Below are 26,470 nucleotides of genomic sequence, written 5' to 3'. Positions count from 1 at the left end.
CCCCCCTTCTACTCTTCCTATTTGCCTTTTTCCCAGAGTCCTGCTGCATTTCCCTGCTGCCTTTCATTCAACCTAACAAACTCTGAAACCATTTTATCTACCCTCTTTCTACAAAATTACGTTTTTATCTTACTGCAGTGATTTAAAACAACTAGTGACTTTTTATTCTAAAATCTGACTACATCAACACAAGCCTTTATTGGCATATAAAACAGGACAAAATTTTAAAACAAAACAAGGTTAAGAAATGCAGTTAAAACTACTAGTACCCAGTATAAAATTTGCAACAGTTTCACAAAAGAGCACATCAGAGCTGTTCAGGAGATTGGGTATTTTATAACACTCATGCCACTGAGAACATTGCAAGAAAATGGAATTCATGTATTTCATGCGTATCTTATTGTATTCAGGGCATAGAAACAAAGAATGGTCAAGTGTTTCAACCGTAGTCATATCACATGAACAAGCTCTTTTAGAACGTTCCATATTCTTAAATCTTCCCTCCAGCAGAGCTGATGGCAGCACATTACATCTTGCAGTAGCCAAGGCTCTCCTCTGGGTGGGATTAATCAGCAGACGAAGATATGCTGCCATAATTCCACACTCGCATGGGATTAATAATGTAGTCGGAGAACAGGTTGTCTTGGCAGCAAGAGTCAAATTATGAAAATCAAGATCCAAGAGCCTATTTTTAACTAGTCTAAAGGCTTCCACCTTTGTGAGCATAAGGAGTGATTCCAAGGGGAAACCAATAGCTTCAACTTTTCTAAAGATCAAAGTATACCATTGTGAAATAAAGTGATCTGATAACAGAGAGGGAATATAGCTATTGGATCCCACTAGAAGCAGTGAGCAGCAGTGGTGTAGGAGGTTAAGAGTTCATGTGTCTAATCTGGAGGAACTGGGTTTGATTCCCAGCTCTGCCGCCTGAGCTGTGGAGGCTTATCTGGGGAATTCAGATTAGCCTGTACACTCCCACACACGCCAGCTGGGTGACCTTGGGCTAGTCACAGCTTCTCGGAGCTCTCTCAGTCCCACCTACCTCACAGGGTGTTTGTTGTGAGGGGGGAAGGGCAAGGAGATTGTAAGCCCCTTTGAGTCTCCTACAGGAGAGAAAGGGGGGATATAAATCCAAACTCTTCTTCTTCTTCTAGAAAATGTATATGCAGCCAATATTTTATGGCCCTTATCCATGCCAAGGTTTCTAGAGTTGTTTGGCCTGTCTCTATGCACAACACAGCATAAGGCACACATCTAAAATCTGACTAAGATTTAATTGAAACTATCTTCGGAATTTGAAAACTTTTTAAAGGAACTCTTAAACTTTTCCTGACTCTTCTGCAATGAGCACATGTAATTCAAGAATTCAAGAGCTCCCTTCTGAAAAATAGAATGATAGGACAGTGCTAGGATTATTTTTCTAAAACCATATGGCTTCAATAGTTATGAATCTCAATTTTTTACAGTTAATCTATGCTGTCTGACAAACAACTTTTCCTCTTCTTAATTCTAGCACTAGCCCAATAAGAGTAGAATTGAAGACCTATGCTGAAATTTAGTTGGGAGCTTTTAAAACCAACTCCTAATGCCCTCAATAAAAGTAGCCCCTGTTTAAAACCTTACCAGAATTTCGACAATGGCTCAACTGAAAGCAGCAAAAGCATGACACAATAACTATACCGACTGCAAAGAACACAGCAGTAACATTAAACTTCTAAAGAACAACTCCTTCAACCAACCATCTAGAAAGTAATGGGAAAAAAATAGAAAACAATTAACAGACCATGTTCCCTATGCAACCAAAAGTAGAACAGAAGTCTTTCAACAAATAAAACCAGCAGAAAGGGAAGGCAACGGAAAAAACAAAAATGCAATCAGAGAAAGCAAACTAAGCAACAAGGTTTCAAAAAAAGATTTTTTTTCTGAAAAGGATAGTGATGGTAAGGGGGAAAAAACCAACCAAGTAAAACAGCACAGCTTCCCACCAAACCCAAAAATGTAAATCTCACCTCAGCCAGAGCCTGCTTTTATGCTCTTTGCTGATGCTTCGAAGAATATGAAAGAAAATCAGCCATGAAACAACTGTGGTTAGCAAAGAGCATTGGTTTCCATAATGTGCAGTGCTATTTGCCACTACCTCCTTTCCCCCTCACTCCTGTGCCCTGGGAAACTTGCTGATCAGGGAATGAGGTTGTTGGCCTCCATACTTGAAGCCAAACCCCCTGTAAAACAACAGCTCTGATTGGGCAAACAGTACAGCTGCCCCCCAACATACTCTCCTATTTTCCTATAAGAAATGCCTCAACCCCCCTTCCCTCCTGTTGCCCTGGAAACCAGTCCAAAGGCAGGAAAAGGCACACAGGAACTGTGGAGCTCTTTATCTGTTGCTATTTAGCATTCCTGAATAATCCCAACTAAACAAGATTTTGGGTCCTTTTTGGGATCAGCATAACTGGCTAGTATGAGGGATTCTCTGATGTTTATTCAATTAACCCCACCCCCAAATACTGATAAGGTATTTTGGGGGTATTTGGAGGGCTTGGATATATCAAATGCAGATCCTTAATATTCATCTATGAAGCTGATTGGAGTTACTGAAGTATTTCCTCATGCTATGCAGTTAATCCTTTATATTATAAAAGTTCTTTCAATGAATATTTGTTTGGCTTTAAATATTTTCATGCTATTTACTTAATCTCTTTAGAAGCTTGAAAACAAATTTCCCTTTCATTTTAATTCTTTGTGGGATTTGTCATTAGGCACTGTGCTGCTCTGATAAATGTTTGTTTTCAGCCCCAGACAAACGACATTTTGGACCATATAATGGGGAAGAGGCTGTCCTGCCCCTGCCAACTAGCTTTCTTGCTCCTGAGCTTATGGGAGGGCTGCTCCAACAAAATCAGCTTTCAGAGGGAGGAGTGGAAAACTGGAGGCAAGCATAGCCACAGTCACTTTGGGTCTACCTCAGTAGGAGAACAAACATAAAGGATAGTTCTACCTGGTAAAGTGATGGAGAGGTGCAACTCTACTGGTAGGAGAGGGCAGAGTGCCCTGTAGTAAAACTTGTCTCTGTGGACAAGCAGACCAGGTACTATTCTGTCTGATTCTTGGGAAAGGACAGACTGATTTGGGTGCAATACCTGTGTGTTTGTGAAGCGATCCAACCTGGTGGTGGCTAGGCAAGGAAAGCCTACCGGTGAATATAAGCATTAAAGAGAATTCAGTTTACAATATCCCAGTTTACAATATCACTCCTTAAAGCAAATGACTCTGGGATATGTAGTCCAAAGAGTGTTGTTTTCTGGACTACACCTCCAACAATCCTTTGCCATAACAACACAGTCATCACTGATATGCATTCCCTCCCCACCTCACCCCGAGAAATGCAGCTCTCCCTCAGTTCCACGCACATGCCCTTCCAAAAGTTCCCTGCCAGTCTTCTCAGCTGGGGAAAGCACCTGGAGTCATGTCTGCTTGCAGTGGCCGTTCAAAGCTGCCGCTCTGGCCCCTCACAACCTGAAAGGAGACCATTAGAAGTGGTATCCGCCAGGCCCTTCACCACCCAGCACAACACTGGTTCAAATGGAGAAGGGGATGGATTGCCTTGAGGAGGGCTGGGAACAACCCACAGCAAATGGGAGGAGGAACAGAGACAGGTGGGCAGGCCTCTCATCTACTGGGGGGTGGGGATGGAGGACAAGGTACAGAAGGAAGGATGCTGCTAGCAGCGGAGTCTCAGCACCCAGCCAGTGGCCCATCCCAACCAGGCTGGCAAGAAGTTACTGAAGTACCCTCCCCAATAGCTTTCTAGAGCCCATTGTATTTGTTTGCACAATGGGCTTTACTGCTAGAGAAATCATAACTAGCCTTGTCCAATATTCTCCTGTGACTGTGTTGCTGAATTCTTCTTTAAAACATCCTATTCTAAATAACAGTGCCACCCTAATGGGGGAGGGGGAAATTAGTATTTAGTAAGCGTTATAACCAGAAGTCTAAACAACATAATGTAAAACCATATTAATAAAAGAGATACAGTACAATAAAATATACAGTAAGATAAAACACAATAATCAATTCCATAAACAGAAAAGGGATAGACAGGTCTATTTTTGAGAATTAGCATGCACAAACCTTTTCCTTAATTTAATGGTTAAATACATAGAAGAGGTAATCCTGTATGTAATTGATGGATTATTGTTTGCCAAAAGTAAGCAGATTTGATCCTCCAGCCCCAAAGGATGTGGAAAGACTTGATTCAGTCTACATAGGATAGCATCATATAATGGGAGGGGGGGGGGATTTTAGAACAGCTGCACCATCTCCTGCTATGTTGTGGCCAGCAAGGCAAATGGTGATGCTCCCCCCACACCTTTGTGAAATCCCCCTGAGCAGGTTAATGGACTGCACCTACATTTTTGGCAGCATAAGTCTGTGCCAGCAAATGGGGGCTCAGGCACCCTACTAAATCCACTCCCACCCCAGGGAATTCGCCTTTCAGTGCTGATGTGAGCTTCTGCACCAGAGGAATACTGATGCTGCAGCTGCACTGGCACCTATATGTTGCATTACTATGGTCGATTCCTGACAGTCAATTAAGCGCGTGATATGCGAAATAACAAGGTTTCAGCAAGAACTCCCCACTGCCTGATTGCTGAATATGGATTCATCCCAGTTCAGGCGCTCCCTGGTTGTGTGTTTTTTCAGAACCTGCATGGAAGTACACTTTTTAAAAAAACACGCACTGAATCCAGATCACTGGCGAGGATTGGGGTTTCAATCTAGATATAATTTCCCGCCGTTGGCAGTGATGCGGAGCCTTCTAGCCAATCAGAGCACAGTAGGCTGTGCGTGATTCGCGTGCAGCCCTTTTTAGTGCCGGTGGAGGCTATGTGGAAACATGGCTGCATGGAATGTGATTTCTGTGCCAAATGTTAACTAAAATTATACTTTTGTCCCAGCGCAGGTAAAGAGTACTGAAGCCAAGCATAAGCATAGCTTAGCATGAAAAACAGCTACCGTCCTATCCAGTGATGGGATCCAAAAATTTTAGTAACAGGTTCCCTCACCAGCCCCCACTCAGCAAAGGGGGCAAAGGCGTACCTAGGCAAACCTGAGCCCTGGGCAAAACATGCGCGTGGTGATGTAGCTTCACAATACCCCCCCCCCCCATACAGTGCAACAGCCAATCAGGACAAGGAAGAAAGAGCCACTGAGCAGATGCGCAATTGTGGGGATAGCTGCACTGTTTGAAAGCGTGATAGACATGGGTGTCTTCAATCACACACACGCTGCAGTGGGGAGGGTGAAACCTCGATGAAAAGGTGCCGATTCTTTTGAAACCTGGTTGTATCTAGATTTAATTTCTCAGTGGGAAAATAGCCTAAGTGTCTCTGTGCTGGTGTAAATGCCTCTTAGGTCGACATATGTGGCGTTTATACTGGTGCCAGGGTTACATTACCTCAGTGGTTTCTACCCTTCCTTTTAATTGCACTGTCAATCTTAATATTTGTATACAACTCCTGCCTCTGTGATCTCCATGCTCTTCTTGCTCACCCCAAATTTTCCTCAAGGCAGTGAACCCAAAACCTTTATACTCGATATTGCAACTCCACTTTATAACTGAAGCAAACAACCAAGAGGAAGGTTTTATTTTAAAAGATCCTAGTTTCCGGAATACCCACAACAACCAATCCTAGTTTCCGTTCAGAACCTGTATGAGTCACCTTGGTTAATTTACAGGAGCCTGGCACAAACTACTTCAGATGAACAAAGTTAGTTCTGCTCTACCACTAAGTGAAAAAAAATTATAAATGTTAAAATCTTTGAAACTTTTTAAAAATAACCATTGGAAATCCAATGTGGTTTCTACAGAAGTTCCCTATTCACATGGTCCTCTGTTCCATCCTCACTTCTGGAGAAACTGGGCATTTGTTCAGAAAATGAATATAAATCTCTGACTAGATATAGGTTTAAAGGAAACACAAATTCTAATCCCAGAAGTTAAGGAGGATTTCAGCTTTTCCATGAACCTTTTACCATTGTCTAATAGTATAACATAGTGTTCTTAAAAGATAAAAGGATGATGTCACATCATGGCGTTTACTAGGCAGACTTTGTTGACTGGGTGGTTTGCCATTGCCTTCCCCATTCATTTACACTTTACTCCCCAGCAAGCTGTGTACTCCTTTTACCAACTTCAGAAGGATAGAAGGCTGAATCAACCTTGAGCCGGCTACTTGAAACCGACTTTCAGGTCATGAGCTGAGCTTTGAGTACAGTACTGCAGCTTACCAATCTGTTCCATGGGGTTCTTGCAGTATTTTTAGGGAATCAAATTAATAATTGCTTTCTTTCACATCTTCTCAGGAATGTTTTCCATCATACAATGTAGTCCTTCTATACAACTATTACTTGGTATAGTAAAGAAGTCAAGTCAAAATGCAGCAAACAGTAATGCCTTATTAGCAGCATCTCTTTGCTTCACAAACACAACCTCTCATGATCTGGTCTATTCTTCCTACTGCTGGCTCCTTTCAGCAAATAGCTGCCTGGTTGAGAACCTGGTTAATGAAAGGACAACTAACTCTGGTTAACCTGTGTACCTGTAGTCATGGCTAACAAGAATAACTTTATAAGCAGAATTCTCCATGCAAGAAAGGAGGTATGAGGAACAAGAAGCAAGGTGAACATGTAAATGTTCATCCAATAGCTTGGATTTTTGCACTTTCTGCTATTGTGACTTTCTGCTATTGTTGAGTGTGATGTCTGAATGGTCCTATGTCTTATGTAGTACAAAAATGGGGGGAAAATACTGAAAGTCAAGTCACAACTGATTTATGGGAACTCCATGAGGTCTTCAAGGCAAGAGACATTTGCTATTGCCTACTTTTGTGTTACGATCCCAGACTGTCTTAGTGGTTTCCTATCCAAACACTAAATAGGGCCAACTATGCTTAGTTTATTATTATGCCTGTAAAGTACCATCAAGTCAGAGCCAACTTATGGCAAGCCATTAGTGTTTTCAAGGCAAGAGACTAACAAAGGGGTTTGCTGTTGCCTTCCTCTGCATAACGGCCCTAGCATTCCTTTGTGGAATCCTATTCAACTACTAACCGACCTAGCCATTTCCGCCTCTGTGCGGAAATGGCTATTGATATTTAAGTCTGCAATTGTAACTGCACTTTTCTAGCGGTAAACTCTTATGAATAAAATGGGACTTACTTCTGAGTAGACCTGTTTAGGATTGCTGTGTGATATATTTACTCTGGGAACCACAGATTTAAGCAGCTGGTTTGAGTTAAATAGGTATCTGTATCTACTGAGGCCAATGGAACAAATAGAAGTAATATAGCATATTAGCTTTGCAGAGTCATTGTGCAATACTTAATTTATTAAATTTGAGGAATTTGCTGATCACCTAAAATGCAAGCTTAGTAATACATGAAATGTACAATTTTTGAGAGAACTGTTTTTTTCAAACTTGTGAAAATACAATTTTGCCAAGTTCTGTCTTTCCCTCCAGTTTTTATGGGAATTATGCAATATCCTGTGTCTTTAAATGAGGCAATATGTTCTTCATGCACATCTGAATAACTTCTGTATTCAAGCCTAGGACATTTTGGTTCATGATTTAGCAGATTAGCTAAAGAGTTTCCAGTGTGACCTTTGAAATTGACACATTTAAGGTGAATTACTACGTCGTCTTGACAATAAGTCTGTTCTTCAGTTAAGATCTCGGTCTGGACTTTAAAAAAATCCATGGCTGAAGAAATTTGTTTAAAAAGTTTTGAGAAACCCCCAAGCTAAAATTCACATTGATCAGTTCAAACTATTATTTAAAAACCCTATGTTCTGCTACCATTCCTGCCAAAAATTGAAATTCTATATAAGAATTAAAGAAAATAATACCTTTATACTGAACAAACTCGTCTTTATAAATCTGTGAAATATTGCTTAGCTGAGAATATATTGATTTCCTTGCATTTAGCAAGGCATCCCTCACACGGCAATGTTTCCGTCTAGAAATTGAGATGTCACAGCATCTGCTGAGTAAATACAGCAACAACGGGACTTCTAGACAGCTGTTCTCTCTGCCCTAGTTCTCTTTTCTAAGTTATTTAAAAAACAATAAACTTACCAATGTACCATTTTATCAATACACTAATAATCTTTTTCAAAATTAAAAAAGGCAGAAAAGCCCACTGGTGGAAAGTGAATGTGAAGAAATGGCTGCCGTGTAAACCATGGCAGGAAAAATGGCTACAGTATAGATAGGACTGGGAAATTCTAGACTTTTCCACCCATGCAGCAGTCTGGCTTTGCTGCAATCTTTCCCAAAACATCACTGTAAAGCAGGGTCAGAAAATATTGCAGAAAAGTCAAAGAAAACACAGGTGATACTTGAAAGCACCGCTGTGCTTTCAGGAAGCAGGAGAAAACTCATTTCCCAACAGCATAAAACCTAGTTAAATCACATATGTGGTTAGAGTCTACATCAGATTCTATAAAATGTATTAATCTGTGAACTATGCTTTCAGACAAAATAACCAAAAAGACAAAAATACCTTGGACTCCAATGTTTTCAATCATTTATTCATTTTCAGTTGCTGTCCCAGATGTTTCAGTCTACCTCATGCATCAAGAGGATCACATATAGTGCATGATCCCTTTACATTGGCTGGAGAATAAAACTGAGAGCTTGAACAAGACAACTGAGATGAATAAAGAGGTAGCTCATAATACCAACATGTGCCAGCCAGGCTCTTGTATATGGATATAAAAAAGGTTCTTGTTCATTTCCATTCTGCTCCACAGGTGGAAGTTGTATAAGTAGAAGAGGAAGCTGTGAAACACTTGCTAATAGCATATCTGTCCCCAACATTCTACCCAGCTTCTGTACTTCAAGGCTCAGGTTTATATCCTCAGCTACCACCTTGTGAGTGGATAAGCTTAATCCAAAGGAGGCATAATTGGTGACTGTTATGAAATATGGGAAGGGAATTTCAAGTCTGATTTTAGCAGAACAAATTTTTACAAGGACCACGTTGGCATTAGGGAATGTGGTAAACAAAGCCCTATGGACTGGTGTTAGAACAGGGTTATATTCTCAGTTTTCATACATATCCATGTTAATTTTCATCAAAAGGCCAAATACCCATATAGTTCCTTTCTCAAAAACATGGGACCATGGCACAGAGCACAGAAACATTAATGTAAGCTTGGCGTATTTCTTGGTACACTGATGCATCTAAACAAATGCTAATCAGCTTGTAAGAGAAGTCTTTCTCATTGAATGTGTAATACAGAGGACCAGTATTTTTGTACCTTATTTGTAGATGCTTTCAGCTCCTCCCTTTGCCTTGCTGCCCTGATTTCGAGGCAGTCTGGGAGGAAGGATGAATCACTCTTGCACAGATCCCTTTTAATTCCTAAACACAGCCTCTTTTAATTCAGATTTTCCTTCAAAAACCAAAATGTCATTTAAAATAAGTGATAGGAAAGAAGAACCCATTAATCATTTTTATTGCTTTCTCAGCCTCATCAATAGTCTAAATATGCTAAGTACCGTATCTCCCAGTAGCATATTTTATTAAATTTACATAAATAGCTCTATATAGGACAAAAATAATTGCCTTTAAAACCAATATCTTTTTCCATCCTTGTTTTGATGGGATGATAACAGCTATCTTGGTATCTGGCTATATATGAGCTACAAAATTTAAAAAAATCCTGATCTATTCTGTGGATATCAGTAAGCTTGCAGTATCTCTTGTGGTACTCTGTTCTGCTGTGGTGCTCTGTTCTGTCCTAAACTGATTTTTTTCCATTTCCCCCCATCCTATCAGCTTTGCTATGATGGCATCGTCTCTATATTTTCTTCCCAGCTGATACCTACCTCTTCCTCCAACTTCTGCAGAATGGGTACCTAAACCAGAAATAGTGTTGTAATTTGGCTGATTTATTAAATGTCTGTGTTTATCCTTGTGATTTCAAGGTAGCTAACCTTGTGTGTTTGTATATGTGTATAATACACACACACACACACAATCCCAAATATCATATAACAACTGTTTTTCCTATTTTTATTTTTTCTACACTCAAACATTTCACCTCTTCTATTGCTTTCTGATTCAAATACTTTCAACTTTTCCTTAAATGTAATTCTTGTTTTCTTAGCAATGACAAATACTACTACCATTTCTTCTTCCCTTCCATGGCTCTTTCTTCCCTTTATTTCCTTTCTTACCTGCCATTTACAAATAATGGCTTATCTTTCCAGCTTAGTACACCCAATGTACACCCATTGATTGATTTTTGTAACTATTTTTATTTTTTATAATTTTTGTATTTATTTATATTATTTGGTATTTTATAAGCCACCTCAGGCAGGTTCCTGGAAAGAGAACTAAAATATTTTTCCACAAAATAATAATAGATTGTGTGCATGTGTGAAATTGATTTCTGGCAACCCCAAGAAAGGGGCTTCGATGGCCTGTAAGAAGCAGAGATGGTTTCTCATTGGCTTCTTGCGCAGAACTTTCTTGGAGGTCTCCCTTTCAAGTACTAACCCTGCTTAGCTTCTAAGAGCTGATGAGATTGGATGCTTCCTTCCCTCACAATTATAGATTACCCAAATATAAAAACACAGAAGATATGGACATGCAATAACTTTAAATTAGTTAGCAGTTTTATGAAGCTTATTTTCTGAATACTGAATAGAAATTAAGACATGGCCAATTGGCCATGCTGGCAGGGGCTGATGGGAATTGTAGTCCATGAACATCTGGAGTGCCATAGGTTTGCCACCACTGCCATAGATTGAGTTCTGCTCCATAAATCTGTCCAAGCCCCTTTTAAAACGATTCCGATTAGTGGCCATCACCACTTCCTGTGACAGCATATTCCAAACACCAACCATGCATTCTGTGAAGAAATGTTTCCTTTTACTAGTCCTAATTCTTCCCCCCAGCATTTTCAATGTATGCCCCCTGGTTTCAGTATTGTGAGAAAGAGAGAAAATTTCTCTCTTTCAACATTCTCTGCCCCATGCATAATTTGATAGACTTCAATCATATCCCCCTCAGACGTCTCCTCTCCAAACGAAAGAGTCCCAAACGCTGCAGCCTCTCCTCATAAGTAAGGTGCTCCAATCCTTCAATCATACTTGTTGCCCTTCTCTGCGCTTTTTCTATCTGTTTGATATCCTTTTTGAGATGTGGTGACCAGAACTGAACACAGTACTCCAAGTGTGGTGACACCACTGCTTTATATAAGGACATGGCAATCTTTGCAGTTTTATTATCAACTCCTTTCCTAATGATCCCCAGCATAGAGTTTGCCTTTTTCACAGCTGCCATGCATTGAGTTGACATTCCCATGAAACTATCAACTAAGACGCCCAAATCCCTTTCCTGGTCTGTGACTAATAGCACTGACCCCAAGACATCTCAAGGAAGATGGATGTCCGAACAGCCTCTGCTTGGTGCTGTTTTTAATTAATCAATGTGCTCAGTGCTGTTTTTTTAATTAATAGTTATTAGCATTGAGTATTTTCATTGCTGGATTACCTGAAACCAAAATCCATTTCAGGGCCTGTGAATGTACCACTTGTATCAAATAAAACCTAACAAAATAAATTCAGCCTAGAAGACCTTATCAGTGGGTTATGAAGTAATTGCTGACCCCTGGTGTGTTTCTCATGTACTTTTCAAAAGATGATATCAGTTGCTTTCACTGCCTTTTCTTTTTCTTTTAGACTGAAAGGTTATGGATAAGACTTCAATTTTGTAAAGCAAATAAGTTCACCAGTCTGCTAGTAGAAAAACACAAAATGCATTTAATGTTTTGTTATAACAGCTGAATAAGATAGCTATCTGTGAAACATCTGCTGCAACCCATTTACTCATGTAACAGCAATGGTTGCTCTAAAAGTGGAACCATATAAGCTGCAGTTCTCAGCTTACTGTACATGGTTTCAGACTTATTCTAGCAATTTTGACCAGGACTCCCGAAAACCAAGTAAGTTTCTATCTGCTGAGTCTTTTAGTCCCACACATTCCTACAAACTGCTCAAGTAGATCAGACCACAGGCCAATAATCCAGCACTTTGTCCCAGTGGCCAGCCATATACCCTGAGGAAGCTCCAAAACTGGTGAAAGAAGAAACTGACATTCATTGTAATTGCCCTGAGCATCTGACAAAGAAAGATAAACTGCATTTATATTTAGAAAGCTCCTTGAATATCTGTTGTAGTCCACCTGAATTAATGCCTATCTTACATTTTGTAGCAAAACATTTCTTAAATGAATAATGTGAAAACTGGCCATCCTGAACCTACTGATTATTAGTTTTGTTAGCTGACATAGAATTGGTTTTTTGAATTGGTTTTTCTATTCTTTCTCTTTTCATAGTTGTAGAACCTATGTGCATCTTACTTCCTTTCTCTAGTGACCCTAGCAGCATTTCACCCAAGTACAATATTTTCCATTGTCCTCCCCTGTCTTCTAAGCTTAGATGGACCGCCATTTTAAACAGTGTAATAAGTATCCCTTCCTTCTGGACAAATTAGCTTTAACTAGTATGGGTTGAAGCTGAATTTAAGTACAGTGATTTACTTTTGAATAAGGTTTCTGTTAAGCTGCAGAAAGAAAGAGACTCAACAAAAGGGCAAGCTGCCTGCCAGGGGCGTAACAAGGCAAATTGGAGCTCTGGGCAAAACCTGAGTTGGATGCGCCCCCCCAATGGGCGGCCACCCCACCACAACCAAATTTTTTTTGCACCAGGTCATTGGTGCCTGCAGGGGGTGCATTTTTAGACATATCAGCACCAAAATTTCAGTGTATCATCAGGAGACTGTCCTGATGCTACCCCCTAAGTTTGGGGCATTTTGGTTCAGGGGGGCCAAAGTTATGGACCATCAAAAGGTAGCCCCATCTCCCCTAGAATTTGAGGGTCCATAACTTTGCCCCCCCTGAACCAAACTGTACCCAAACCCGGGGGGTATCATCAGGCAGACTCCTGATGAGACTCTAAAAGTTTTGAGACTGTGCCTTCAGAAATGTGTCCCCCCAGCCTGCACACACACACACACCCATTGACAGCAATGCAGAAAACTCAATGCAGAACAAAGATTCTTGGGCAAATTTCTGGGATGTTCCTGCAGGGGGTGCATTTTTGGACATGTTGGCACCAAAATTTCAGGGTATCATCTGGAGACTTTCCTGATGGCACCCCCCAAGTTTGGTGCAGTTTGGTTCAGGGGGTCCAAAGGTGTAGCCCCCATCCCCTATTAGCTCCCATTGGAAACAATGGGGGATGGGGCACCCCCTTTGGGAGTCCATAACTTTGGACTCCCTGAACCAAACCTCACCAAGCCTCGGTGATAGCATCAGGACAGTCTCCCGAATCATCTTTGAAATTGTGGTGCTGGTAGCCTAAAAACTGCCCCCCTGCAGGCCAAAAATGGAAAAAACACTGAAAATAGAAAAAACCCACAAATGAACCTGCATTTTTGGCGCCTGCTACAAGGGGGCGCCCTGGGCATCTGCCCACTTTGCCCAATGGGAGTTATGCCATTGCTGCCTGCAGTGTCCTACTTTGTACTCCTGTCCAAGACTGCAACCTTCCATACTTACCTTCTATGCTGTGCTATTATCTACAACCAATCAGGGAATATACTTATTGTCTTGGGGGACTTCAACGTCCATGTCGACACCGCCTCGTGTGTGGTGGCTGCGGACCTGGTATCATCCATGGCGACGCTGGGCCTCTCCTTGGTAAGTTCTGGCCCCACTCATGAGGCTGGGCATACACTTGACCTGGTCTTTGGGTCAGGAATTGATATGGTCATATCCTCTGCTGATAGAGTGCCATGGTCTGACCATTTTGCCCTGAAGGTTCGGATGGACGTGCCATGCCACCCCTGTCTAGGCGACGGGCGGATTTATGCCCGCCCGCGGAGACTTATGGATCCTTCTGGATTCCTGAATGCTCTGCGGGACCCTGAACCTACCGGCACCCTCGATGGGCAAGTGGAAGACTGGAACTCCCGCCTTTCCGATGCCATTGAGGTTGTTGCTCCCCGGCGCCCTCTGCGCCCCCGGTCAAGGCTAGCTCCTTGGTACACTGAGGAGCTACGCTGTATGAAACGGGAGCTCAGACGGCTAGAGCGAGTGTGGAGGAAATCTCATGACGAGGCCGCGCGAACATCTTATAGGACGTTTATGAAGGCCTATGAGATGGCAACGAAGGAGGCGAAGAGGACTTTCTTCTCCTCCTCTCTTGCATCTGCTAGCTCTCGCCCAGCACAATTATTCCGTATTATTCGGTCACTCACCTCATTGTCTGAGGGCTCTACAAATCAGCAATTGGCTATTAGCTGTGAGGCATTTATGAGCTTTTTTGCAGACAAAGTCGCGTCGCTCCGCCAAGACCTTCCTTCCACCTTAGAGACAATAAGTGAACTGGAGGCTCCCTTGCCGTCTTCTGGCCCTTGTCTGGCCCAGTTCTCCCTGCTCTCTGAAGCCGCTGTTGACAGGGTCCTGGCTGCTGTTAGACCTACTACCTGTCCTCTGGATCCGTGCCCCTCCTGGCTTATTAAAACATGCCGGGAGAGCTCTGACCCCACCTGTTGAATATCATCAATAGCTCCCTTGAGCAAGGAGTTTTTCCGGGTGGGTTGAAGGAGGCAGTGGTCCGCCCACTCTTGAAAAGACCATCCGTAGATCCTAGTGATCTGGCCAATTACCGCCCCGTCTCGAATCTTTCGTTTCTGGGGAAGGTAATTGAGAGAGTGGTGTTGGAGCAGCTTCAGGGCTTCCTGGAGGACACATCGGCACTCAATCCCTTCCAGTTCAGCTTTCATGCTGGGCATGTGACCGAGACCGTTCTTGTTGTTGCCCGTCACGAACCGCTCCGTATACAGCTAGACCGAGGCGGATCGGCGCTGCTGGTGTTGTTAGATCTCACTGCAGCGTTTGATGTGAAATTCGACCGCGACCTCTTGACCCACCGCCTGGCAGCTTCGAGTCGCGAGGCACTGTCCTTCACTGGATTGCCTCGTTCCTCCGGGGACGGACTCAGCAAGTGTGGTGTGGGGACCAAGCCTCGAAAGTGCCCACTTCAGTGTGGTGTGCCTCAGGGGGCTGCTGTCCCCGCTATTATTTAACATCTATATCGCGACCCCTTGCTCAGTTGGTGCGGAGCTTTGGGCTGGCGATGTCACCAATATGCTGATGACACTCAGCTCATTCTGTTGATGGAGGGCGGTCACTGCCCCTCGCGGCTCTCCAGCACTGTTTGGAGGCGGTTGCTGGGTGGTTGAAGCAGAGCAGGTTGAAACTGAATCCATAGAAGACGGAGATCCTCTGGCTAGGTTGGGGGGGAGGGGTCGGGGATTTCCAGCCGCCGGTGTGGGAGGGGGCTACATTGGCACCGGCCTCCTCCGTCTGCAACCTGGGGGTCCACCTGGATTCGTCTCTTTCAATGGAGACCCAGGTGGCCCATGTAACCCGGGTTGCGTTTTTCCATCTTCGTCAAGCCCGACGGCTGGCCCCCTTCCTCTCTCAAACGGATCTGGCCACTGTGATCCATGCAACGGTCACCTCCAGGTTAGACTATTGCAACTCGCTCTACGCAGGCCTTCCCTTGCGTCTGATTCGGAAACTAAAACTGGTCCAGAATGCGGCGGCCCGTCTTCTCACAGGGGGTGCCGCCAGAGACCGTATTTCACCTGTGTTGCGCCGCCTGCACTGGTTACCGGTTGAATTCCGAATCATTTTCAAGGTGCTGGTATTGACCTTTAAGGCCTTGCGCGGTCTGGGACCTCTGTACCTGCGGGACCGCCTTGCCCCATACGTCCCAAATCGGCCTCTGCGTTCAGCAGAGGCCAACTTACTGGTGATCCCTGGCCCCTCAATGATGCGGCTGGCCTCCACCCGGGCCAGAGCCTTTACAGCTCTGGCCCCTGCCTGGTGGAACGCTCTACCTCCAGCTACGCGGGCCCTGCGGGATCTTAATGATTTCCGTAGGGCCTACAAGACAGAGCTGTTCCGCCGGGCTTTCGGGGAGGCCGGCCGCTGATGGCTCCCCCCCTCCCCCTTTCCCCTTCCTCTTATGTTATCTATGGACCATGCCGTCCCTTCCCCCCCTTCCTTTTCCTCTGAGGGGATTTAGTAGATGGACGCCACTGATATTTTGTTGTTAGAACGCTGCTTTTAATGGGGTTGGTTTTAATGAAGTAGAGCCATTATTTAATGTCTATCTAAATTCGGTTTTATTGATTTTAATGTGCTCTACCTATTTGTCTGTACACCGCCCTGAGCCCTGCGGGGGAGGGTGGTTTATAAATACAATAATAAATAAATAAATAAATAAAACACTAAAACATTCTAACTATGAAACAGACTATATATGACACTAAAACTTCCATAAATTGGCTATCCTAATTGTTTTTGGACCCCAAAGCAACTGTGGAGCAGCCAACACAGATTGGGCCATGGTGCTGGAAGAAAGAGTTAACCCCTCCCACCCATGCCATTTCCCCAACTAAAAATCCCCTTCCTAGGATAGTTTTAGCCTAGTTAGAAAAAAAAGGCCCAATGTCTTCATTTCCTAGTGGAAATTAAGAGCAGTCTAGGAGGCCATTTTTGATCACGGAAACAGTGCTGAGGTGAAGAAAGTACAGATTCCAACAAGGAGTCTACCCTTCTGTCTACCAATATTTTCCTGCTTCCATCATCTTATCCATTTTCCACTTGTACAATCAGTGTAAGAAATACAAGCTACTTGCACATTCTTTTGTCTCAAAATTGACTGTGTGATACCATTAACTGTGTGATAGCATTTGGGAGTCCCTGGGCTGGTATGCTGGCTATTATAATCTAACCCAGTGATTCCCACTTTGTGATAACTGTAGGGACCACCAATGTGTTTCCTGACTCCCACTTCCTTTGTCCTCAAATCACAGAGCCAATCCTAGCTTTCTTCTACTGCAGAAGAGCCCAGGAAGCATGAGATTTGTATCTGAAAAAAGCAACCTTGAGAATTGCTTTTGAGCTATGTGCCTTCAGAGTACAGATATGCTTTACTAGACTACAGATCAGACTATTTTATATTCCATAATTTCAATGACTGTTTATTAGGAAGAAGGGTATGTTTTCCTGCTCGATACCAGACTTCATCTGCTCTGCAGTCACCAGCCGCCCATTTCTTCATTGCAGCAGAACGATGCCAGTCTCACCATCTATGGAGATTTTTGCAGCCATGAAAAAGGGAAAGCAAAAAAGGCTGCCTATATTTAGCTGAGATTAGTATAGATTTAGCTTAATTTCCGGGGCTAGATTCACATGTTTAAAGCTAGCATCATGAACTGTTGTCTCCTGTTGTTCTCTCTTTTGCTATATGATGTGGAATTCCTCTGCACTTGGACTATTCTAAGGTTTGCCTTTGCTATTTCCTTAAGCAACCCACATATGGCATATATGAATTTTAATTTCCTTCTTTTCCCGCTGTAGGCTGTTAATGACTAACGTATATTATTTTAAATTACCGTTATTGAAACTGAACATTCCAGAACTACCTGTCAGCATCATCCCCTGGGAAGACATGGGGATTTGATGTTCTTTCTGAGTGGATCAGCTACACTCTCTCAATTGATCTAGCAGAAATTCTCAACATGATACTTATGTAGGCACTCATAAATTACTACATGTAATTTTTATTTTAGAATAAGAGATTATTTTTCCAATCCATACTTTGCTAAAATATTAAATAGCTTAGAATAGCTGTTCATCAGTAGATATGGCTTTCTCATTATTACTTCTATTAGGCTAAATACCCTGTAATGACTTTTGAAAATAACAATTATACAACTAGAAAATTTCTTGATGGTATCTTGTCCCTTTCCCTGCATGGAAATTTAGTCCTGCCAGTATTCAATGGATAGTCCATATCAAGCAGATAATGGGCCCTTTCACTTTCCTTGCGCGGCCTGGGACCTCCGTACCTGCGGGACCGTCTTACCCCATATGTCCCGAATAGGCCTCTGCGTTCAGCAGAGGCCAACTTACTGGTGATTCCCAGCCCCTCGATGATACGGCTGGCCTCCACCCGGGCCAGAGCCTTTACAGCTCTGGCCCCTGCCTGGTGGAACGCTCTTCCATCAGCTGTCCGGGCCCTGCGGGATCTTGCTGAGTTCCGCAGGGCCTGTAAGACTGAGCTGTTCCACCGGGCCTTTGGGGAGACCAGCTGTTGATAGGGGCCCCCTTCCTCCTTCTTCCTTCCTCCTCTTTTTTCTCCATTACGACATCATGGAGATCCTGCCACCCCTTTGTTTGGGGTTATGGGAATTAGTAGAGGCCGCCATCCTGAGTTAATTAATGCTGCATTTTAAATGGGGAAGGGTTTATTTTTATTCTTATTAGAGCTGTTTTAACTTATATTTATCGTATTTAAAATGTTATTGTGCTCTATCCATGTTGTACACCGCCTTGAGCCCTTTGGGGGAGGGCGGTTTATAAACCCAAATAATAAATAAATAAATAAAATAGAGATTTTTTCTTGAGAATGCAGTATGCCCTTGCTTTTTCAGGGAGTGACTACAAAACTTTGTTCTCTTTTTGAGCACAACACATGGGGCACAGAGGGCTTTACCTTTTAATTGGAGATAACCCATCCCCTTTGATTCCAACTTCAACATGTGGAAGTTATGCCTGCAGGCTCAGCTCATCTGTGGGCAGAGTTTAACTCCACCTTCAAAATGGTAGTGCTAAGCCATGGTTCTATCCCTCCCTTTCAACACTTCAAATAGGCGTGTGTATTTTTTTAGTCCACTGTTGAGCCAAGTTGCTTTGAGTACTGGAGCTCGGCTGTGATGCCGGGGTAGAAGGGTTGCTGAGCTACAGGTTCCCAGCTAGATCCTTGGTTGACACTTCAGAACCAACACTGTGGATACGCAGGAGGAGGGAGGATGCAGCAATGTGCATCGCAAAGATGGGCTGGCAGACACTGCCCTATGTGCTGCTCATTTCTGTTTTAGCAGTCGATTGCATTTTTATGCCTGATGAAGAAAATCCAGTTATTGTTTCCTGATAGCTATTTCCCCTTGTAGCTGTAGCTCTAACTTGAAAGCAAAGTCAATGTGTTCTTGTGGAAGGAACCATGTAGGATCAACTATTATCATCTTGCTCTATCAGTGCAGGTGTTGTGCAACTGTTGCCCATGCTAATCCTGCCAAGCCATCCAGACTAGTAGCAATCAAACACAGTCATTGCCAAAGTGCTCACATTAGGCTGTGGTGTCTGATGTCCTGGTTGAGGGTGAGGGTGTTATCTTACAGATACTGTTATTTTTGTCACTAGCTCACACAGTTCTTAGGCACAACATCAACAGTATTACTTTGTCACTAGCTCACACAGTTGAGTGAAAAGCCTCTGATTTCCTTGTGTTCACACAATAAGGTAGAACAGACAACAGAAATGATGTCATCCCTGATCAAACCAAATGGATCATTTCCCCCAACTGCTGACATCAGTGTCAAAGTCCTTTAATTCATATGTTAATCATAATACAAATTCCTTTCGCTGCTGCATTATTATTGTTGTATTGTAAACACTGAACAATTTTTATAGGGGCATTACTCCATCTCAGTATTACACAAGCTAGCTCTGCTTTGAGGATAACAGAAGGAAATAGGAAAGGCAGGGCTCATATTGACTTCCCTGTCCTTTGGAAGGGTGAGGTCAGCTAACCATAGTTTAAAGGAACAAGAAGGTTACACTGCAATCTGGGGTTTGTATTCCTGGATGTGTGGGTTAACGCACCTGATAACAGCATTTCCTGAAGGGATTTCTTTATATCTATCTAGTAACATAATTAGAAACTCTGACTTTAGTGTTTCTTGTACCTTTTTCTGTCTGTGAATTTACAACCTTTAGAAGCGCTGCAGAAAATTATCAGCCTCTTCCCAAGTTAAAAGGAACATTTAAAAAAACAAGGTTTGCAGCTTTATTCTTTTTAAAGCTGACTCCAAAATATCAATAGAATAATCAGTACTACTGAGGAAGTCCATGACAAATTCTGTCTTCACTGGACCATTTAGTCATGATGACAATCAGGTTGGTTTACTGGGGCAGGAACTCGTGTTCGAATCTCCACTTAGTACTGAAGCTTACAGAGCAACTGTGGCCGCTTCTGCACAGTAAACATATAACTAGTTGCAGTGGTGATAAAGGAGCCCATTTCCTATTTTCCTGTTTACATGTGTCCTGTGCAGGCAGCAATTTGGGACCACGGAAATAATCCAGGTTGCTGTCACACCATGGAAACACTTCTCTCTCTCCTTTAATTGTCCTGCAACACATTTGTAGCTACGCAGGCATGCATAAATGAACCCCCACAGCCATACCAATTTCCATGATATGACCAGCTGCACCTGCATAGTTACGCAGCTGCAAGCCGCAACATTTTAAAAAGGAACAGACCTTCTCTGCAATGTCTGGGCAATGGCAACGGCTTTTCCCTCACCGTGGAAAATGGGGTGGAATGGAGGAAAATATTTGTTTGTTCCCGCACTGTGCATCCAAACCCTGTCCCATTCTCAAAGCCTTCTCTCATAGGTGGTAGCAGGTGTGGATGCCAACACCTCTTCCTAAGGATCTACACAGCCCATTTTGTTGTTGTTATTTTTGCACCACCTCACAGCAAACAAATTCTGGTATGTGGTGGGTTTTCCAGGCTGTGTGGCCATGGTCTGGTAGATATTGTTCCTAACGTTTTGCCTGCATCCGTGGCTGGCATCTTCAGAGGTGTATCAGAGAGGGAAGTCTGTTACACACTGTGTCTAGTGAGAAGGGAATGTTTAGTGGGGTATATATTGTCCATGTCCCAAGGTGGGGAACCAATCAGTAAGTGTTTGGGTGGAACTTGATATGCAAAGGTGTGGTTGAGTGCATTGTATTGTGGGTGGGGTTATCAGTCCATTTACATTTGTAGTCACATTTGCATTCCCTGCATCAGTAGTATTGGTGAATGCAAACCCTGTGTCTGGGTGGAGTCCATTGTCCATGAATTTAGCATGCCCTTGGCCTTTGATTCTGGTGTTTTTAAGTACTGGTAGCCAAGCTTTGTTAATTCTCAGAGTCTCTTCCTTCTTGTTGAAGTTGTCTTAGTGTTTGTGAATTTCAATAGCCACACTCTGTCAGTCTGGTCCAAATAAGTGGATTTAAGTATCTACATTGTATGCCATTCTTTACTATTAGAATGGAAGATTAGAGCCAGATGTCATTGCCCTTCATTTGAGATAGGGATGCCAGCCTTCAGGTGGGATCTGGAGATCACCTGGAATTACAGTTCATATCCAGATTACAGAGATTAGTTCCCCAGGAGAAAATGGATGCTTTAAAGGATGGGCACTATGGCAATGTACCTAACTGAGATCCCTGTTCTCCCCAGGATACATTCCCAAGTCTCCAGGAGTTTCCCAACCTGGATCTGGCAACCTACCCTCCTCCTACCCCCTGCAGAGGGGCCCTAGCAACCCTAATTTGAGATAAGGATCTTGTACATGTCAGCAGCCATGTATACCCTTATGGCTGGCCCTCAGTGAACTCACATTTCCTTTGGGTCATTTTTTTGGTTGTACATGCGTTTCATCCCTCCAGAATTTACTGCTTCTCAGAAATCACCATGGTTTGCAAAAGTGGGTAAAGTTGACAGACCAGTGTATATTTAAGTAGTGCGTGCCTAAAGTGCCAGTAAATTTGTGTGTGTATGTGTGTGTGAGAGAGAAAAAGAAATGAAATCACTACCTCGGCCAAATTCTGATTTAAAATATGCAAGAGCAGCTAATGGTGTTCAGCACACACACGCAAGACCTGATTCCCCCCCCGCCTGGCCCCACTTATGGCCTCCCTGTCAGCTGTGGAGGCCATCTGTTGCCACTGCCTATGCTTCAGCAGCCCCCACTGGCCCAGGGGCAGAGACAAGTGCGCCAGGGCTGCAGTGGCCCAGTGAGGTGGCCAGGGGGCTGGCTGGTCCGGCCCACAGCCAGGTGCGCCCTGCCTGGCCCTGGCTGGCCATCCCAGCCCACACTCAGCCAGCCTCCCATTGGCTCACAGCCCTCCAGCCCTCGCCTCTTACCTGCTGCTCTGCGCCAGTGCCTTCCTCTACTTGGCTGAGCAGGGGCAGGGCAGCAGGCACCAGCATGGTCAGCCAAGAAGAGAGAGCCCTTCCTTCCCTGCCAGCCTTCAGGCTGGGGGACTGTTCTGTGCCGGCGGGAGCCTTGCTGAGCCCTCTTGTGGCCAGAGAACCGCCGCAGAGGCCCCCATTTGTCGTCATTGGTTCTCTGGCTGCAAGAGGGCTCGACAAAGCTCCCGCCGGTGCAGAACGGTTCCCTGGCCTGGAGCCTGGCGGGGAAGGAAGGTCTCTCACTGTGGCCGGCCATGCTGGTGCCGGCCCTTTGCCAATCGCCTGGAATTCCTGCTGCCCTGCCCCTGCCTGGAGGGTGGTGCAGCAAGGGGTAGAAGGAGGGGTGAAGGGGTGATTTTGCCCCCTCCCCCGTGACTGAATTCGCTGCTCCCAGAGACATGTGATACCACATGTCCCCATGGCCGGTATACCTGTGGATGTTATGCTTCTCTGGGAATCAGTAGAAGTTGGGAAACCAACAGCCATTTGTTACTTTTTCTCTTGCCACTGCTCTGTTGGTGGGAAAGAGGAGCTGGAGTTGGAGGGATCTTTTCCCCCTCTGGGGCCTACAGTGTTGCACAGCCAGGGAAGGCACAGAGTGTGTGATTTGCAATTTTAGGTGAGAAACTTCTGTGTACAGGTTTTAAAAGTAAAATATGAATAGTCTCTCAGGTAGCCAAAATGAATTAAGCTATTCTTACCTGGGGATTATATTTCCACCTATTCACTAAATACAAAGTAACTCCCTCAACAGGCAATAGCCTTTTCACTTACTATGTTATGAAATGAGTTCTGGTGGTTTTAGGTTTTTAAACTACAAGAGAAAAAAGTTGGCTTGAAATCTTTACCTCTTTGAATATGACCCCTATAATGAAAGCCATTAAAAAGGCCTAGTGACTTAGACTTAGGTCACTGTAGGCTTATCAATTGTAGCATTGTTATATCTTGTGAAGGCAAAGTATACATTGACATTAAAAGAGATAATAGTAGGAGTGACTTGGGTCATTGTTTTCCAAACAGGGCCAGTGGCAGGGACTTAACTCTTTACCAAAAATTTCTATGGATATGCATAAACAAACTTTTTGATTTATTTTCTTTGAGCTGTATTTTATACTCCTGAGATAACATGAGCACCCTCTGGTGGATAATAGCAAGCATCCTGCTTGCTGTTCATTTTTTAAAAATTGCTGTTATGCTTGAAGAGACTGAATATGAAATGTCAACATATGCTTTGCTAATTAAATAAACCATTTAACATTAGACAAAAGTGGAATGGTAAAAGTAGAAATGTTAAATGCTTGTAAAAGTGAGGATACTATGAGAAGAACATTATTAAACAGTATAATTTGATTCTTTATTACTCAGCTTGGTATTCAAAAAGCTTTATATATTGAATGACTATAACCAACTTGTATCTAATTGTGGGTGCTTGAATTGAAAATTTTTAGTGCTTTGTTTTAACTAACTTATGTAGAATGTATTTTTGAACAAAGCAGATAGGAAATTGTACATTTCTTAATAGTTCTGAAATTATGTGTTATATTTTTAATTAAAATAGTGATATTTTTGCATATATTGATCCATTTGACAAAAGAAGCATTTTAAAATTCTGAGAGTAGAAAACTTGGGTTTAAGTCTTCACACTTACATTTCACCCTTCTTCCGAGAATTCACAGTGGAATGGTCCAATTTTCCCAGCTCAAAACATGCTTGCAGGATGCTTTATGCTGAGAGAGACCTGTCAGTAGGCACCAAGTCGGAAGGGTTTTCAATGTCAAAACAACTAAGTTTAGATGTACTGGTGTAAGCTGTGTTTTCCCCTGTGTTTTCATCAATACACAGCTGGTAGTATATTATCATAGTGTGAGCCAACACTGGTGGACTCTAATCTGGAGAACTGGGTTTGATTCCCCATTCTTCCATCTGTGGAATCTTGTTTGATGAGCTTTCCCACTCCCACACACAAAGCCTTCTGGGTGACCTTGGGCTAGTCACAGTTATCTGAGAACTCTCTTAGCCCCACCTTTCTCACAAGGTATCTGTTAGGGGGAGAGAAATGGAAATTAGTTGTAGGCTGCTTTGAGACTCCTTAAAGGCAGAGAAAACCAGGGTATAAAAACAATATCTTCTTTTGTTCTGTATTTTATATTATGGTGCGTAACATTTTGATACAAGACCATATATTAGCCATATATTGGGTTTTCATGTCACATACTACAGACTGCAATCCTTTCTAGTTAGGTTGCTCCAAGTTATATTTAGGTCAATAGGATTAGATTGCTTAAATGTGATCAATAAGTAGTTGTGTTTGCACACTGATCCCTCATTTGCTCTCCTTCCCTCTCTGATGTGGGAAAACATCTTGCTAGTTACAGCTAAGTTCTGCTGTGGTATAGTAGATATGCAGCTGGTATGAACAGAGTGTTAGAGGAAGGGCAGAGAGACAAGAGTTCAATCTTTGCTCATAAGTTCACCAGATCTCAGTTGCTTCATCCCAGTTGCTGTCTTCCAGCCTATCTGTAATGTTGAGTAGGCATTATTTGGAATTAGAGGCATTATTGTGATGCGTGGCAAGAAGAGTGAAATAAAAATGTAAATGACAACAAGCAGTAACTATGTCTTCTATTGGAACATGACCATCAAAGTATTGGTCCCTTACCTTTCCCACCAACCACAGTGACTCCAGTGGACATAGGGCTGAATATCTCTGGGTGACCTTCATTTGTAACACTTAACCCTTCACTTTTACAGCGATGGATTCCTTATAGTTATTTGAAAGAGGGATGAGGGATCTGCACATGATGTTGAAAAACACTTTTAAAAGCAACTCTGATGAGGCATCCTAAAAATGTCTGCAATGGCATATGCCAGTTACACTTGTGGCAGTAGTTAGAAATTCTCATAAAGGTGACCATTTATCATCTTATATAAATGGAAGATTATCAAGAATTGCAGATAACAGGTAAAACTCATTTGTCAAATTTTCAATATAAGCTCCCTAAATATCCAGTCTAAAAGGAGGGTTAATGCTAGAATACCCCTTTCCTCCCTTTCCTGAGACTCTGCTCTTTTTCATTGGCTTGACCTCTGTCAAGAGAATGAGTACTTTGTTATATCCAGAGAGACTCCATCTTGAACATTAAATGGACTACCAAAAATTATTTTTCCTTCTCACCATTCCACAAAGCTCAGAAAGCAGGTGTTGGTATTTGGAGATCAACGTATTTTGCTCTAAAGTCATCAGCCCAATTAGCTGCTTTGAGATCATCATCATAATTTTCTTCCAGATGTAACTGGTTTCTTAATACTTAATTGAATGACTTTTCAGTTTAGGAGGGAGGGGGGAAAGTGAGCTTGTTTTGAGAATGTTTGGACCATGCCTAATCTGATTGGTTCACTGATGATCATTTGATGTGGCAACCTAGGAGCATAAATTACCAGGGCTTGGCATTGCTACCTCCCAAAGGCTGGGACAGGTCTTTGACAATCTCAAAAAAGAAGAGGGGTGAATATTCTTTACTCCCAAGTCTGCAGTAAATGAGACATTGTCCTTTATTATGAAACTCGTTTATTTTCTTTCATTCTATCTCTGCAGTCCAATTAGTAAATTGACATTTAACATCTTGAAAAATGTGTAGGTACTGGGCGGTGTCTAGAAATGGCTCCAGTAACCAACACTTGAGGCAATTGTAGTCAATGATCATGTTGGTTTTCTACAAGTGATCTTTTTTCTTTCCTGTTTTGCAGCTTCACCTAATTCACTGGAACTCCACAATGTACCATGGTATTGATGAGGCAATTGGGAAGAAGAATGGCATCACCATCATTGCTTTATTTGTGCAGGTAACTGTTCTCTTATTATTGTGACTGATTATTGTAAAGAGAGTGTTGGCTTTAGCTTTTCTTGGCACAGCTGCAGTGATAGGAGAAACAGTGGCTATAAATTGCTTTCTTGAACGGCTACTATGAAACAGAAGATGGCAGCCCTCAGTCCAGTAAGAAGAATATTGTTCCTATGTTTTATATTTCACACAATGTTGAACGGAACTCACAGAATGCTGTATGTCTGATTTGCAAGGTGTCACAATATGGAAATAAATATTTGTTTCCAAAAACATATATTTATATGGGGAAAGGACTTGTCGTTAATTTAAAATTGTAGATGACATATAACAGTGTTAAAACTATGATTAATATATAGCATTTACTTAGATATTTTATGTAAATATATAGTTTTTCAATAGTAACGTTTTTCTTAGAACAAATGTACAAGACCATATATGTT

At 42.7% G+C, this 26,470-nt stretch overlaps 1 protein-coding gene across 1 annotated transcript in view; it reads left to right on the top strand.

The window, feature by feature from the left end:
- Nucleotides 1-26,470, top strand: part of CA8 (carbonic anhydrase 8) — a 61,759-nt gene that overhangs the window by 9,849 nt on the left and 25,440 nt on the right. The window contains exon 4 of the mRNA XM_048508486.1: nucleotides 25,933-26,028. Coding sequence (XP_048364443.1) covers nucleotides 25,933-26,028 — 96 coding nt within the window. The remainder of the gene's footprint in view (nucleotides 1-25,932; nucleotides 26,029-26,470) is intronic.

Source organism: Sphaerodactylus townsendi, linkage group LG09 (assembly GCF_021028975.2).
Source record: "Sphaerodactylus townsendi isolate TG3544 linkage group LG09, MPM_Stown_v2.3, whole genome shotgun sequence".
Lineage (NCBI taxonomy): Eukaryota > Metazoa > Chordata > Lepidosauria > Squamata > Sphaerodactylidae > Sphaerodactylus > Sphaerodactylus townsendi.
The sequence above is the reverse complement of the archived record's forward strand: the minus strand, read 5'-3'. Positions and strand labels throughout refer to the sequence as shown.